Consider the following 14,840-nt stretch of genomic DNA (forward strand, 5'->3'; position numbering starts at 1 on the left):
AAAGGAAAATTGTAAAATTGCAAACAAAGCCATGCTATGTGAGCATCTTGATGAAGTTATCAAGGAAGTTCAGTCTATGGCAGTTCAATGTGGGGCAAAGGAAGGATCAACTGAACACTTCATGGCAACCAACTTTTTAAGAAAGCTGAGAATCGATCCTCCTTTAAGGTATTTGAGACAGACGAAGGAACACTTCTTTGGTTGAAGCGATACTGTGCACGCGCAGGACTCATGTAGAAGAGCTTACTATGCTAGTTATAATTGTTGTGAACCATATTACGACCAGCTGAACATTAGCATGCTACTTCTTGCTTAATGAACTTCTTATTTGTTGCTTAAGAAGTCCTTTATGTTGAATTGAACCCTATTACACATAGTGTCATTTATGTTGTGCAATGGTTCCTTATAGATGGATATTTGTTCAAGTGATGATGAGGATGATATGTCGATGACTGTTGATCTCAACCGAGTTGAGACTTTGAGGAATTTTGAAGCAGTTGTTGTTGTTGGAATTGGTATGCTCTATACTGAAATTTACTTGAACAAAGCTGCTAGAAGATAACCTGTTGTGTGTGGCTTTGATTGGGTTATGAGAACACTAAGCGATCCAAACGAATGCTATGAGATGCTTAGGATGACACTACTACAGATCATGCTATATGAGACGGTTAATTTTCAGTTATTAAGACGCTTATGAAGTGTCCAATTTTGATGGAGTTGCAAAAGATGTCCCACATTTAAGATGGTTATAAACCGTCTTAAAAGATATTATATAAGCCAATTTTCAATTTATAACCGTCAGTAGACCATTATTTGTTAGATTACATGACTTGTTATTGTCATCTTATGGCTTGGCATCTAGTAGTAAAATGACATCTATTTAAGCCTTGGCAATGTTTCTATAGACTGTTGGCGCACCTCAATCATTTGTTCAAGTGAAGAATCAGTTTCAAAGGTCAAAAGAAACCATCAGTAGGAAAGTCAGTTAAGTGTTTGATTGTGTATACTGAATGGCCAAAGATATTGTGAAACCTATTGATCCAAACTTCACAACAAGGCATCAAAAGTTGCTAATTGATCGGTTTGTGCCTCATTTTAACAATTGTATAGGGGCGATAGACGACACTCACATTCCAGTTGTTGTACCCGCATCAAAACTTGTTCAACATGTGGGTCGTCATGGATACCCGACTCAAAATGTTTTAGCCATATGTGATTTCGATATTAGGTTCACCTTTATTGTTGCGAGATGGTCTCGATCGGTGCATGATATGAGAGTATTCAATGATGCTTTGCGCAAGTACGACACTATATCCCCTCATCCTCCACCCGGTACGATTATTTTAGCGCAACTTAATTTTTTTGTTGTCCGCACTTCAAAACTGTGTTTCTCATAATTTGTTTGGAAATTTGCAGGAAAATTTTACCTTGTGGACTTAGGGTATCCAAACCAAAAGGGCTATCTTGCTCCATACAAAGGAGTGAAGTACCATTTGCCGGAGTTCAGAGCAGGACCACGCGCAACTGGGAAAAAGGAGGTATTCAACCAATTGTACACTCATCTCTTCGTGATCACATTGATTGAGCGTTCTTTTGGTGTCTTGAAGATGAAGTGAAGAATTTCGTTGGACTTGCCAAGTTATCCGATGCTGAAGCAATCAAAATGAATACGTACATGTGTGGCTCTACGTAATTTTTATTCGAGACAGCAAAATGGCTGACGACGAGTTTGATCGTTGTGATCAAGACGAGAACTACATGCATGCCCGTTCCTTCGAGTCACCACGCGATGTTGAAGGCCAATTGGAAGATGACGGGGGAGACATGGATAACTTCCGAGACCAAAATTGCCAATATATGCACTATTTGCTAGAAGGATGTAGTTTTGTATTGAGTGTTTTGGTTTGGACAAAACGTGTATGAACAATTGTTGGACAAAACGTGTATGGAACAATGTGTGAACCTATTTGGACGAAACGCGTGTATAAACTGCTGCAATGCATTGAAGCTACGTACCAAACAGCAACAGACCACGGTGCAAGTTGTTATGGCATGCGCCCAGGGCCATCCTGCGTACTGAGTCGTCTAAATAATCTCAGGTTCCAAGCAGCAGCGGCCAGCTTATTTATTCTAGCTAGAGTAAATAATCAAGATTATTTAATACAAACATGCACTTAGTATATATATATAGTGGAACTGTGCAAAGCGCAATAATTTTGTCTTGCAGTAGTATGGGAAGAATCGCCGATAGTTCACCACCACTTATGAGTCCACGCCTTTTTTTTTACAAATGAATGAGGCTCACACGAATTTTAGGTACCCAGAAAGCACACACACGGCACCTGTAAAGCGACACAACACCGATCACTCTGCCAAGATGGCGCATGCTAGCTGTCATCGCGCACCTCAGCTAGACTCTGCCGCCGATAGGCGTCTCCAGGATGACCGCGTGCGCGCCGGCGTGGAGCGACACGGCGCAGAGCAGCTGCGTGGCGGTCAGGATGATGGTGAACGCCTCCAAGGTGCGCTGCAGCACGTGCGACGGAGAACACAGACAGTGTATGTGTTATTATAAGAGAGCGCACGCACGAGCGCGAATGCATGGAAAGACATGTCACGCAGGGAAAGGAAAAAATGCAGCAATATAATGGACCAATGCAATCCTTAGCTTACCAGGCTCCCGGGCCTCACGCTGAGGCTGATCTCCTTGCACGCTAGCCCCATGGCGAGGACGGTGAGGGTCCAGGTGACAAGGGCGGACGCGGCGGCGGACATCATGCTGGCCGGGTACCCCTGGCTGACCTCGTGCAGGCCGGCGAGCGAGGTGGAGATGCCGACGACGCCCGTGACGAGCGCGAAGATGACGAAGAACCCCGTCGCCAGGTTGCCGATGGGGAAGTAGATCGGGAACAGGCGCACCGGCGGCGTCGCGCCCTTCACTGCAGGAACGAAGAACACGACGAACACTTAATTTCCTGCTGCCTCTGCGCGCGACGTCGACGTACGTCCAGCACACTTACGCGAGTTCCTGCTCTCGTCGATGCTGTAGTTGATTGCCCAGCCAGCGATGACCGCGACGACGACGTACATGATGAGGTTGAGGGACAGGAGGGCAGACCCCATGGACCGGTGGGCGGCGGACGCCATATGCTGCGGCCGGCCTCTCTCGCTCGCGGGAACGGACGGATGGCACAGATCAGTCTCAGCTCTCAACCTTGTGGGTGCGTGAATGCATCAGCGCGTCCCGGCCGTATATATGCAGAGATGCCGCAGAAAGGATACGAGGCTACTAGCAGCATTTCTTGGGTTGAAAGGTAAGATCGGTGGCAAAGCAAGGCAGAGACGTACGTACGATTTCTTGCTTTGCGAGGAAGCCAGGTGCCATTCCTTGCTGCCGATTGGAGAGTACGTTGGAGGCTGGATGGGGTCCGTTGCTTTTGCTGTGTGCAAGGAACGGATCTCATCTCCCGGCTCCCGCTGCAGCAAGGGGGTGCATCCAATCCGCAGAAACAGGCCGGGGTTATGCACGCACAGCAGGTGAAAAGGTGAGGAGGTCTTATGTTTGACAACATATCTGGTACACATGGAACATTGGTGCACATGGTGCACATATTAAATCATCACCACTCATTTTAGATCTAACGTCTCTAGTTGTTTGGTACATTTTACTAAGGACACCCTTCAACGTGGTGGTGTGTAGTGGTGGAAGGTGTTATTTGTAAATTGAATAATCAACTAGAGACGTTAGATCTAAAATGAGTGATGGTGATTTAATATGTGCATCATGTGCACCAGTCTTCTATGTGCACCAGATATGTCCCCCTTATGTTTCGCCCTATCTTGTTCTCTCGTACAGCCGTATGATAAGGTAGCAGCCTAGCTAGCCCAATGCCTCCATGGCTCCAGTTCATGAGACCATGACACATGCTCTCTCGGGGCAGTGGGGCATCATCAATGCTTAGCCGCTTAATTTATTGTTGTACATCACAAGTGTCAAGTGGCTGTGCAGTCCGGTCACTACGAGAGCTACCGTGATTTTCGGCGGCCAGGAACCGCCGAAAATAAGGCTTTTGCCGCAAAAAATAAGCTATTTTCGGCGGCCTTAAGCTTATTTTCGGCGGTTCCTGACCGCCAGAAAAAATTAGCCGAAAACAAGACCATATTTTCGGCGGTCAGGGTCTAGCCACCGAAAATAGGTTATTTTCGGCGGCCACCAGCCAGCCGCCAAAAATTAACTGTTATTTTCGGCGGCCCTTTGGCAGTCGCTGAAAATTAGCAGATGCCGAAAATAGTATTTACTATTTGCGGCCAGGGAGGCCGCCGAAAATTAACAATTTCAGAGCAAATTTTTTTTGAAAAAAATGCAAAAATAACAGAAAATTCATACAATATCCACAATACAGAAACATTAAATACACAATTCACAAATAGTCCACAACATAAAATTGGCGTCCATACAAACATAAAGTCCACAAATAGTCCATACAAACATAAAGTCCACTATTAGTCCATTACAACGCACAATTCGGCACAAAGCTAACTCCATCATATATCAGGATCGTTGGAGTTGTGTCCACTACCTCCAGAAGCGAAAAACTCGTTGATGAAGTTGTGTAACATGTTTGAATTCTAAAGAAAAAAGAAGACATTAATAACGGCATTTGTTACATGTATGACCACTATTCAAACAAATTGTTTCTCAAACTAACCTCTCCTGGAGTAGCTCCCTCCCCTGCATAAGCTCCTCCTGGTGCTGGTATGACCGGTGGTGGCGTGTTGTGGCCCATGACCCCAGATCCCTACAAAATCAAGTTTAGTAAAGATTTGAAATTAGGTTGATACAAACGACAAGTCTTAACTAAATTGAAACTGAGGGAAAACAAATGGTTGCTGTTGTGCCTGCTGTGGAAACCAAGACTGTTGCAAATATAATATATTAGTTATAGAACCAATATCGAGCGTGTTGAGAATAAATAAGACACTCACTGTCGGGGACCATAATTAGGGGTACCACCAAGACTCCTAATCTCAGCTGGTAACCCCCATCAGCACAAAGCTGCAAAGGCCTGATGGGCGCGATTCCGGTCAAGGCTCCGTCCACACGAGGGACACGATCTCGTCTCGCCCGAGCCCAGCCTCGGGCAGGAACAGTAGACCAAGGCAGATTCACGCCTCGCCCGAGGGTCTCCTCAAGCAACGGACGCACCTTCGACTCGCCCGAAGCCCAGCTCGGGCAGGCTTCGCGGAGAAGCAACCTTGGCCGGATCGCTACGCCAACCGACCGTATCGCAGGAGCATTCAATGCGAGGATCGCCTGACACCTTATCCTAACGTGCGCTCTTCAGTCGACAGAGCCGAAGTGACCGCAGTCACTTCGCCGCTCCACTGGCCGACCTGACAGGAAAACAGCGCCGCCTGCGCTGCTCCGACTGCTGTGCCACTCGTCAGGGTGAGGCTGACAGCCGCCAAGATCGTCCTCAGGCGCCATAGGAAGCTCCACCTCGCCCGACCCCAGGGCTCGGACTCAGCCTCGACCTCGGAAGACGGACTCCGCCTCGCCCGACCCCAGGGCTCGGACTCAGCCTCGACCTCGGAAGACGGACTCCGCCTCGCCCGACCCCCGGGGCTCGGACTCTACCTCGACCTCGGACGACGGTCTCCGCCTCGCCCGACCCCCGGGGCTCGGACTCAACCTTGACCTCGGACGACAGTCTCCGCCTCGCCCGACCCCTGGGGCTCGGACTCAACCTCGACCTCGGACGACAGTCTCCGCCTCGCCCGACCCCTGGGGCTCGGACTCAACCTCGACCTCGGAGGAGCCTCCGCCTCGCCCGACCTCGGGCTCGGACCGACCACGTCACAAGGGGCGCCATCATTACCCTACCCCTAGCTAGCTCAGGCTACGGGGAACAAGACCGGCGTCCCATCTGGCTCGCCCCGGTAAACAAGTGATGATGGCACCCCGCGTGCTCCATGACGACGGCGGCTCTCAGCCCCTTACGGAAGCAAGGAGACGTCAGCAAGGATCCGACAGCCCCGATAGCTGTACTTCCACAGGGCTCAAGCGCTCCTCCGGCGGCCACGACACCACATGAACAGGGCACCAAAACCTCTCCGACAGCCACGACGGCATGTACATAGGGCTCTGGCTCGCCTTTGCTAGACACGTTAGCACATTGCTACACCCCCCGTTGTACACCTGGGCCCTCTCCTTACATATATAAAAGGAAGGTCCAGGGCTCTCGTATGAGAAGGTGGTCGCGCGGGAGAACGGGCTGGCGCACAAGGCCCTCGCTCTCTCTCTCTCTCCCACGCGAACGCTTGTAACCCCCTACTGCTAGCGCATCCGCCCTGGGCGCAGGACAACACGAAGGCCGCGGTTTCCCCTTACTGTTTTCCCCCCTTGTGTTCCGTCTCGCGCCGACCCATCTGGGCTGGGACACGCAACGACAATTTACTCGTCGGTCCAGGGACCCCCCGGGGTCGAAACGCCGACAGTTGGCGCGCCAGGTAGGGGCCTGCTGCGTGTTGACGAACATCTTCCCGTCAAGCTCCAGATGGGTAGTCTCCAACAACCTCTCCAACCCGGGACGGTGCTCCATTTCGGGAGTCTTGAGTTCATGTCCCTCGACGGCAGCTACGACATGATACTCCTTCATCCGCCGCGCGACAACGACAATGGCGGCCGTCAGCCCGCCCGTCGGCGGCGGAATCAACGACGTCTTCCCCACGTGGCGGAAGAGCGACATCCGGGTCTGTCCCGTCACCTTCCCCGCTGACGGAGGAGGAGGCAGGGCAACCATGGCCATGCAGGAGGTGGCACCTCGTCGGCTGTCGAGCGAGTCGACGGCGCCGACGCCCCAACGGGGGACACGTCGGGCGTTGACCTCGCGTCTGAGACGAAGACGAGCGTCGTTTCCCCGCAACACGCCAACCCCAAGCAGACGGATGGCGCCAGCACGCTCGCGAAGGACTTGCTGGGCGTTAGTCTCGTACCCGAGATAACGGTGCAGTCCGTCCCCGACGCGACTTCGTCACCATCCGTCGATCAAGAGGTACCGTCCGTTTCCCGTCCTATGCCTTTTAGATTCAGCCTCGACCCACCAAGCGACCCCGCTTTGGTGGATGCTTTCATAAAGGCATATCCAAACCCTCCGGGGTATCATATGCGGTCAACCTGGGACCGACTGACGACTGTCTCAACCTACGGGCCCCCGGGTTCCAAGGAAGATGACGAGCCCGACTCTGGTTGGGATTTCTCCGGGCTCGATAACCCCAGTGCCATGCGGGACTTCATGACCGCATGTGACTACTGCCTCTCTGATTGCTCCGATAGTAGCCACAGCCTCGGCGACGAGGACTGTGGCCCAAGTCGCGAATGTTTCCACGTCGATCTAGGGGGTCTCGACGAAGGCAACCATCTTGGTATGCCGGAGGACGGCGATCCCCTAGGCCTGCGCCTCGCGTTGACATCCTTCGGGAGCTAGCTGTGGTCCCAGTCCCTGCGGGGGGTCAGGACGCACAGCTCGAGCAAATCCGCGAGATGCAGGCCAGGCTCGACGAGGAAGCAGGACAACTTGTGCAGCTTCGGCAAAATATCGGGCAGGAGTGGGCAGGCCGAGCACCGGCCGGAGAAGCGTGTCATCTGGCCCAAGACGTCTAGCACCGCATCGCCGACGATGCCAGGGCAAGACTGCCCCCAGCTTCCAGTGGGGTCAGCCAGAACCTGGCTGCAGCAGCAATACTACTCCGAGCGATGCCGGAACCATCCACCACCGAGGGGCGGCGAATCCAGGGAGAGCTCAAGAATCTCCTGGAGGATGCCGCGGTCCGACGGGCCGAAAGCTCTGCCTCCCGAAGGCAAGGGTACCCCCCGGAGCGTCCCACCACGACTTCCCGATTCATGCGGGAAGCCTCGGTCCACACCGGGCGCACGCGGGACACAGCGCCTGTGGCCCCGGGACGCCTCGGCAACGAGCACCACCGCCACGACCGTCGAGCCCACCTCAACAAAAAGGTGCGCCGAGGCTACCACCCCAGGCGTGGGGGACGCTACGACAGCGGGGAGGATCGGAGCCCCTCGCCCAAACCACCGGTCCGCAAGCTTTCAGCCGGGCCATACGACGGGCGCCGTTCCCGACCCGGTTCTGAACCCCGACTACCATTACCAAGTACTCGGGGGAGACAAGGCTGGAACTGTGGCTCGCGGACTACCGGCTGGCCTGCCAGCTGGGTGGAATGGACGATGACAACCTCATCATTCGCAACCTCCCTCTATTCCTCTCCGACGCCGCCTGAGCCTGGCTGGAGCATCTGCCTCCTGTGCAGATCTCGAACTGGGACGACCTGGTCAAAGCTTTCGCCGGCAACTTCCAGGGCACATACGTACACCCTGGGAACTCCTGGGATCTCCGAAGCTGCCGCCAGCAGCCGGGAGAATCCCTCCGGGACTACATCCGGCGATTTTCGAAGCAGCGCACCGAGCTGCCCAACATCACCGACTCAGATGTCATCGGCGTGTTCCTCGCCGGCACCACTTGCCGTGACCTGGTGAGCAAGCTGGGTTGCAAGACTCCCACCAGGGCGAGCGAGCTGATGGACATCGCCACCAAGTTCGCCTCTTGCCAGGAGGCGGTCGAGGCCATCTTCCGGAAGGGCAAGCAGCCTCAGGGGCGCCAACCGGAAGAAGTCCCCGAGGCGTCCGCTCAGCACGGCACCAAGAAGAAGGGCAAGAAGAAGTCGCAAGCGAAACGTGACGCCGCCGACGCAGATCTTGTCGCCCCCGCCGAGCACAGGAACCCTCAGAAGCCCTCTGGAGGCGCCAACCTGTTCGACAAGATGCTCAAGGAGTCGTGCCCCTATCATCAGGGTCCCATCAAGCACACCCTTGAGGAGTGCGTCATGCTTCGGCGCTACTTCCACAAGGCCGGGCCACTGGCGGAAGAAGGCAGAGCCCCCAACAACGACAAGAAGGAGGGCCACAAGGCAGAGGAGTTCCCCGAGGTCCATGACTACTTCATGATCTACGGTGGGCAAGTGGCGAACGCCTCGGCTCGACACCGCAAGCAAGAGCGCTGGGAGGTCTGCTCGGTGAAGGTGGCGGCGCCAGTCTACCTAGACTGGTCCGACAAGCCCATCACTTTCGACCAAGGCGACCATCTCGACCGCGTGCCGAGCCTGGGAAAGTACCCGCTCGTTGTCGATCCCGTCATCGGCAACGTCAGGCTTACCAAGGTCCTCATGGACGGAGGCAGCAGCCTCAACATCATCTATGCCAAGACCCTCGGGCTCCTGCAGATCGATATGTCCTCGATCCGGGTCGGCGCGGCGCCTTTCCACGGGATCATCCCCGGGAAACGCGTCCAACCCCTTGGGCAACTCGATCTCCCCATCTGCTTCGGGACTCCCTCCAACTTCCGAAAGGAAACCCTCACATTCGAGGTGGTCGGGTTCCGAGGAACCTATCACGCAGTGCTGGGGAGACCATGCTATGCCAAGTTCATGGCTGTCCCCAACTACACCTACCTAAAGCTCAAGATGCCGGGCCCCAACAGGGTCATCACCGTCGGCTCCACGTACCGACACGCGTACGAATGCGACGTGGAGTGCGTGGAGTACGTCGATGCCCTCGCCGAATCTGAGGCCCTCATCGCCGACCTGGAAAGCCTCTCCATGGAGGCACCGGATGCGAAGCGCCACGCCGGCAACTTCGAGCCAGCAGAGGCGGTTAAGTCCGTCCCTCTCGACCCCAGCAACGACACCTCCAAGCAAGTCCGGATCGGCTCCGAGCTCGATCCCAAATAGGAAGCAGTGCTCGTCGACTTTCTCCGCGCGAACGCCGAGGTTTTTGCGTGGAGTCCCTCGGACATGCCTGGCATACCGAGGGATGTCGCCGAGCACTCGCTGGATATCCGAGCTGGAGCCCGACCCATGAAGCAGCCTCTGCACTGATTCGACGAAGAAAAGCGCAGAGCCATAGGCGAGGAGATCCACAAGCTGATGGCTGCAGGGTTCATCAAAGAGGTATTCCATCCCGAATGGCTAGCCAACCCTGTGCTTGTGAGAAAGAAAGGCAGGAAATGGCGGATGTGTGTAGACTACACTGGTCTAAACAAAGCTTGTCCGAAGGTTCCCTACCCGCTGCCTCGCATCGATCAAATCGTGGATTCCACTGCTGGGTGCGAAACCCTATCGTTCCTCGATGCCTACTCAGGGTATCACCAAATCAGGATGAAAGAGTCCGACCAGCTCGCGACTTCTTTCATCACACCCTTTGGCATGTACTGCTACGTTACTATGCCATTCGGTTTGAGGAATGCGGGTGCGACATACCAAAGGTGCATGAACCACGTGTTCGGAGAGCATATTGGTCGAACGGTCGAGGCTTACGTCGATGACATCATAGTCAAGACAAGGAAAGCCTCCGACCTCCTCTCCGACCTTGAAACGACATTCAAGTGTCTCAAGGCGAAAGGCGTAAAACTCAATCCCGAGAAGTGTGTCTTCGGAGTCCCCCGAGGCATGCTCCTGGGGTTCATCGTCTCCGAGCGGGGCATCGAGGCCAATCCGGAGAAAATCGCGGCCATCACCAACATGGGGCCTATCAAGGACTTGAAAGGCATACAGAGGGTCATGGGATGCCTTGCGGCTCTAAGCCGTTTCATCTCGCGCCTCGGCGAAAGAGGCCTACCTCTGTACCGCCTCTTAAGGAAGACCGAGCACTTCACTTGGACCCCCGAGGCCGAGGAAGCCCACGGGAACCTAAAGGCGCTCCTTACAAGCGCGCCCATCTTGGTGCCCCCCGCTGCCGGAGAAGCCCTCTTGATCTACGTCGCCGCTACCACTCAGGTGGTCAGCGCCGCGATCGTGGTCGAGAGACGAGAAGAAGGGCACGCATTGCCCGTCTAGAGGCCGGTCTACTTCATCAGTGAGGTACTGTCCGAGACCAAAATCCGCTACCTGCAAATTCAGAAGCTACTGTGCGCAGTAATTCTGACGTGGCGAAGGTTGCGACACTACTTCGGGTCTCATCCGGTGACTGTGGTGTCATCCTTCCCCCTGGGGGAGATCATCCAGTGCCGAGAGGCCTCGGGTAGGATTGCAAAGTGGGCGGTGGAGATCATGGGCGAGACAATCTCGTTCGCCCCTCGGAAGGCGATCAAGTCCCAAGTCCTTGCAGACTTTGTGGCTGAATGGGTCGACACCCAGCTTCCAGCAGCTCCGATCCAACCGGAACTCTGGACCATGTTTTTCGACGGGTCGTTGATGAAAACAGGAGCGGGCGCGGGCCTGCTCTTCATCTCACCCCTCGGGAAGCACCTCCGCTATGTGCTGCGCCTTCATTTCCCGGCGTCCAACAACGTGGCCGAGTATGAGGCTCTGGTTAACGGGTTGCGCATCGCCATCGAGCTAGGGGTCCGACGCCTCGACGCTCGTGGCGACTCGCAGCTTGTCATCGACCAAGTCATGAAGAACTCCCATTGCCGCGACCCAAAGATGGAAGCCTACTGCGATGAGGTTCGGCGCCTGGAGGACAAGTTCTATGGGCTCGAGCTCAACCACATCGCCCGACAATACAACGAGACTGCGGACGAGCTGACTAAGATAGCCTCGGGGCGAACAACGGTTCCCGCGGACGTCTTCTCCCGAGACCTACATCAACCCTCAGTCAAGACCGACGACACGCCCGAGCACGAGAAGGCCTCAGCTCAGCCCGAGGCGCCCTCGGCTCGGCCTGAGGCACCCTCGGCCCCCGAGGGTGAGGCACTGCGCGTCGAGGAAGAGCGGAATGGGGTCACGCCTAATCGAAACTGGCAGACCCCGTACCTGCAATATCTCCACCGAGGAGAGCTACCCCTCGACAGAACCGAAGCTCGGCGACTGGCGCGGCGCGCCAAGTCGTTCGTCTTGCTGGGTGACGGAAAGGAGCTCTACCACCGCAGCACCTCAGGCATCCTCCAGCGATGCATATCCATCGCCGAAGGTCAGGAACTATTGCAAGAAATACACTCAGGGCTTGCGGTCATCACGCAGCACCTCGGGCCCTCGTTGGAAACGCCTTCCGACAGGGTTTCTACTGGCCAACCGCGGTGGCCGACGCCACTAGGATTGTACGCACCTTCCAAGGGTGTCAATTCTACGCAAAGCAGACTCACCTGCCCGCTCAGGCTCTACAAACAATACCCATCACCTGGCCGTTTGCTGTATGGGGTCTGGACCTCGTCGGTCCCTTGCAGAAAGCACCCGGGGGCTACACGCACCTGCTGGTCGCCATCGACAAGTTCTCCAAGTGGATTGAGGTCCGACCCCTAAACAGCATCAGGTCCGATCAGGCGGTGGCGTTCTTCACCAACATCATCCATCGCTTCGGGGTCCCGAACTCCATCATCACCGACAACGGCACCCAGTTCACTGGCAGAAAGTTCCTGGACTTCTGTGAGGACCACCACATCCGGGTGGACTGGGCCGCCGTAGCTCACCCCATGACGAATGGGCAGGTAGAGCGTGCCAACGACATGATTCTGCAAGGACTCAAGCCACGGATCTACAACGACCTCAACAAATTCGGCAGGCAATGGATGAAGGAACTCCCCACGGTGGTCTGGAGTCTAAGAACGACGCCAAGCCGAGCCACGGGTTTCACGCCGTTTTTTCTAGTCTATGGGGTCGAGGCTATCTTGCCCACTGACTTATAACACGGATCCCCGAGGACGAGGGCGTACAACGACCGAGGCAACTGGACCAACCGAGAAGACTCACTGGACCAGCTGAAGAGGCTCGGGACATGGCCTTACTACACTCGGCAAGGTATCAGCAGTCCCTACGACGCTACCACGCCCGAGGGGTTCGGTCCCGAGACCTCCAAGTGGGGGACTTGGTGCTTCGGCTATGACAAGACGCCCGAGGACGCCACAAGCTCACGCCTCCCTAGGAAGGGCCATTCATCATTGCCAAGATTTTGAAGCCCGGAACATATAAGCTGGCCAACAGTCAAGGCGAGGTCTACGACAACACTTGGAACATCCGACAGCTACGTCGCTTCTACCCTTAAGATGTTTTCAAGTCGTTCATATACCTCGTTTATATACGCAAATAAAGTCTAACCATCAAGGAAGGGTCAGCCTTGACTCAGCAAAGCCCGACCCTCCCTCGGGGGCTAGAAGGGGGGAACCCCCTCCGCGTCAAAATTTTCCTCGGAAAAAGTCTTTCTGCCATAACATCTTTCGTGCTTTTTCGACTGCTTCGATAGTGGGATCCTGAAAACGACAGAGTACACGTAAGCGGCAAGGCCGACCGAGCCGAGGGACTCCTACGCCTCCGGGATACGGATACCTCACTCATCACCTTCTGCGATAAGTAACTCACGCTCGGATAAGCGATTCCGCTGGCCGAACAAGTCTTAACGCTCGAAAGCTTTTCTGCCGAAACGATTTTTCGTGCCTTCTCGACTATATCGATAACAGAATCTAACGAACGAGTAAGAGTACACGTAAGCGGCAAGGCCGACCGAGCCGAGGAACTCCCACGCCTCCGGGATACGGATACCTCACTCATCACCTTCCGTGAAAAGTAACTCTCGCTCGGACAAACGATTCTGTTACCGACAAATAAGTCCTGATACTCGAAACAAAGGGAAAAGAAACACAGCTTTACAACACGACGACGGTATGTTTGGGCCTCGACGGCCGCAAAAAACATACGCACACTACAGATAAGCTGTTCCTGCAGGTTCATACATCGGTAGGGGGAGCAGCAGCACCCTCGACGTCGACTCCACCTTCGGCGGAATCCGACCCAGCCTCGGATGGCAACACGGTCGAAGGATCTCCGCCTCGAAGGAAGACGTCGGCACCGCGCCTAGGCCATCGCCGCTAGGGCCTCCTCCAGGAACCCAGCCCGAGCAGATGGCCGGATCAGCCGCTCCGTAGCCTCAGCCAGCTGTCCCCCGAGGACATCAGCCCGGCTCATGGCCTCGGCAACCCGACTCCAGCGTTGGTCTCGCCAGTGGACGGCCCGGCCAGGCTCCGGTCGACGAAGCTTCTTTTCGAGCCAACTCCGCCTTCGTCCATGCTGATACCACTGCCTCCGGCTCTGGCTCATCGCAGAGCGGCCGAGGGTTCCTTTAACTAAGTAAGAGAAGCCTCGGGCGGCAAGGCCGACCGAGCCGAGGGACTCCTATGCCTCCGGGATACGGATACCTCACTCGTCACCTTCCGCACAGGGCAACTCACACTTGGTTAAGCGATTCAGCTAGCCGACATGCGAGTCCTAGTGCTCGAAATGAGGAAAAACACGGCTTTACGCCAAGATACATTGATGTTCAGGCCCCGACAGCCACAATGAACAAACACCGGCACTCAAGGTGCCATTACAGATGGAACTCCGGTTCCACCCCCGCAGGTACGAACAACCCCCCACATTGGAGGGCCTGCGGGACGACAAAATCCCAGGTGGCTCGCCGCCGCCCACTCCGGCTCAGCTCGCCCTCCGCCCCAGCAAGGATGATGAAGATCCTTGAAGCTGTGGGCGGGGCAGAGGCCGCAGCTCGGCTTGCTTCTCCCCACTATCAAACTGGTGGTCACCGTCTTGGGTGACCACATGTAAGGGGATGCAGCCAGGCTGCCTGATGAAAATCCTTGAAGCCGAGCGATGGCTGAAAGGTACCAACTTCCGCGAAGTTGTGTTCCTCCAACGACAGCAAGACGAAAACGACGTGGGCGCTCCCCATCTGGGGGCTCGGAAGGTGGAAGGACGCGATGCATGAGGGGAGTGCGAAGGCATGGCTGCCATCCAAGGGGGTCGCCCTCTTTTTAAAGGCGACTCTCCCCGCTAGCGTCCTC

The 14,840-nt window shown here is 55.2% G+C and overlaps 1 protein-coding gene and 1 long non-coding RNA gene across 2 annotated transcripts; both read right to left on the bottom strand.

The window, feature by feature from the left end:
• Positions 1-2,124: 2,124 nt before the first annotated feature.
• LOC100286240 (plasma membrane associated protein) lies at positions 2,125-3,225 on the bottom strand. Its single transcript, NM_001159128.1, is given in 4 exon segments — positions 2,125-2,527; positions 2,674-2,939; positions 3,021-3,147; positions 3,150-3,225. Coding segments are annotated over 3 exon segments (510 nt in total). The 5' UTR covers positions 3,150-3,225; the 3' UTR covers positions 2,125-2,410.
• Positions 3,226-4,391: 1,166 nt separating this feature from the next.
• Positions 4,392-9,031, bottom strand: LOC103635539 (uncharacterized). Its single transcript, XR_557429.4, has 2 exons — positions 4,710-9,031; positions 4,392-4,629 (listed from the first exon to the last, which is right to left on the bottom strand). It is a non-coding gene; the product is annotated as an uncharacterized lncRNA (long non-coding RNA).
• Between the last annotated feature and the right edge of the window lie 5,809 nt (positions 9,032-14,840).

The sequence above is a fragment of the Zea mays genome, chromosome 8 (genome assembly GCF_902167145.1).
Source record: "Zea mays cultivar B73 chromosome 8, Zm-B73-REFERENCE-NAM-5.0, whole genome shotgun sequence".
NCBI lineage: Eukaryota > Viridiplantae > Streptophyta > Magnoliopsida > Poales > Poaceae > Zea > Zea mays.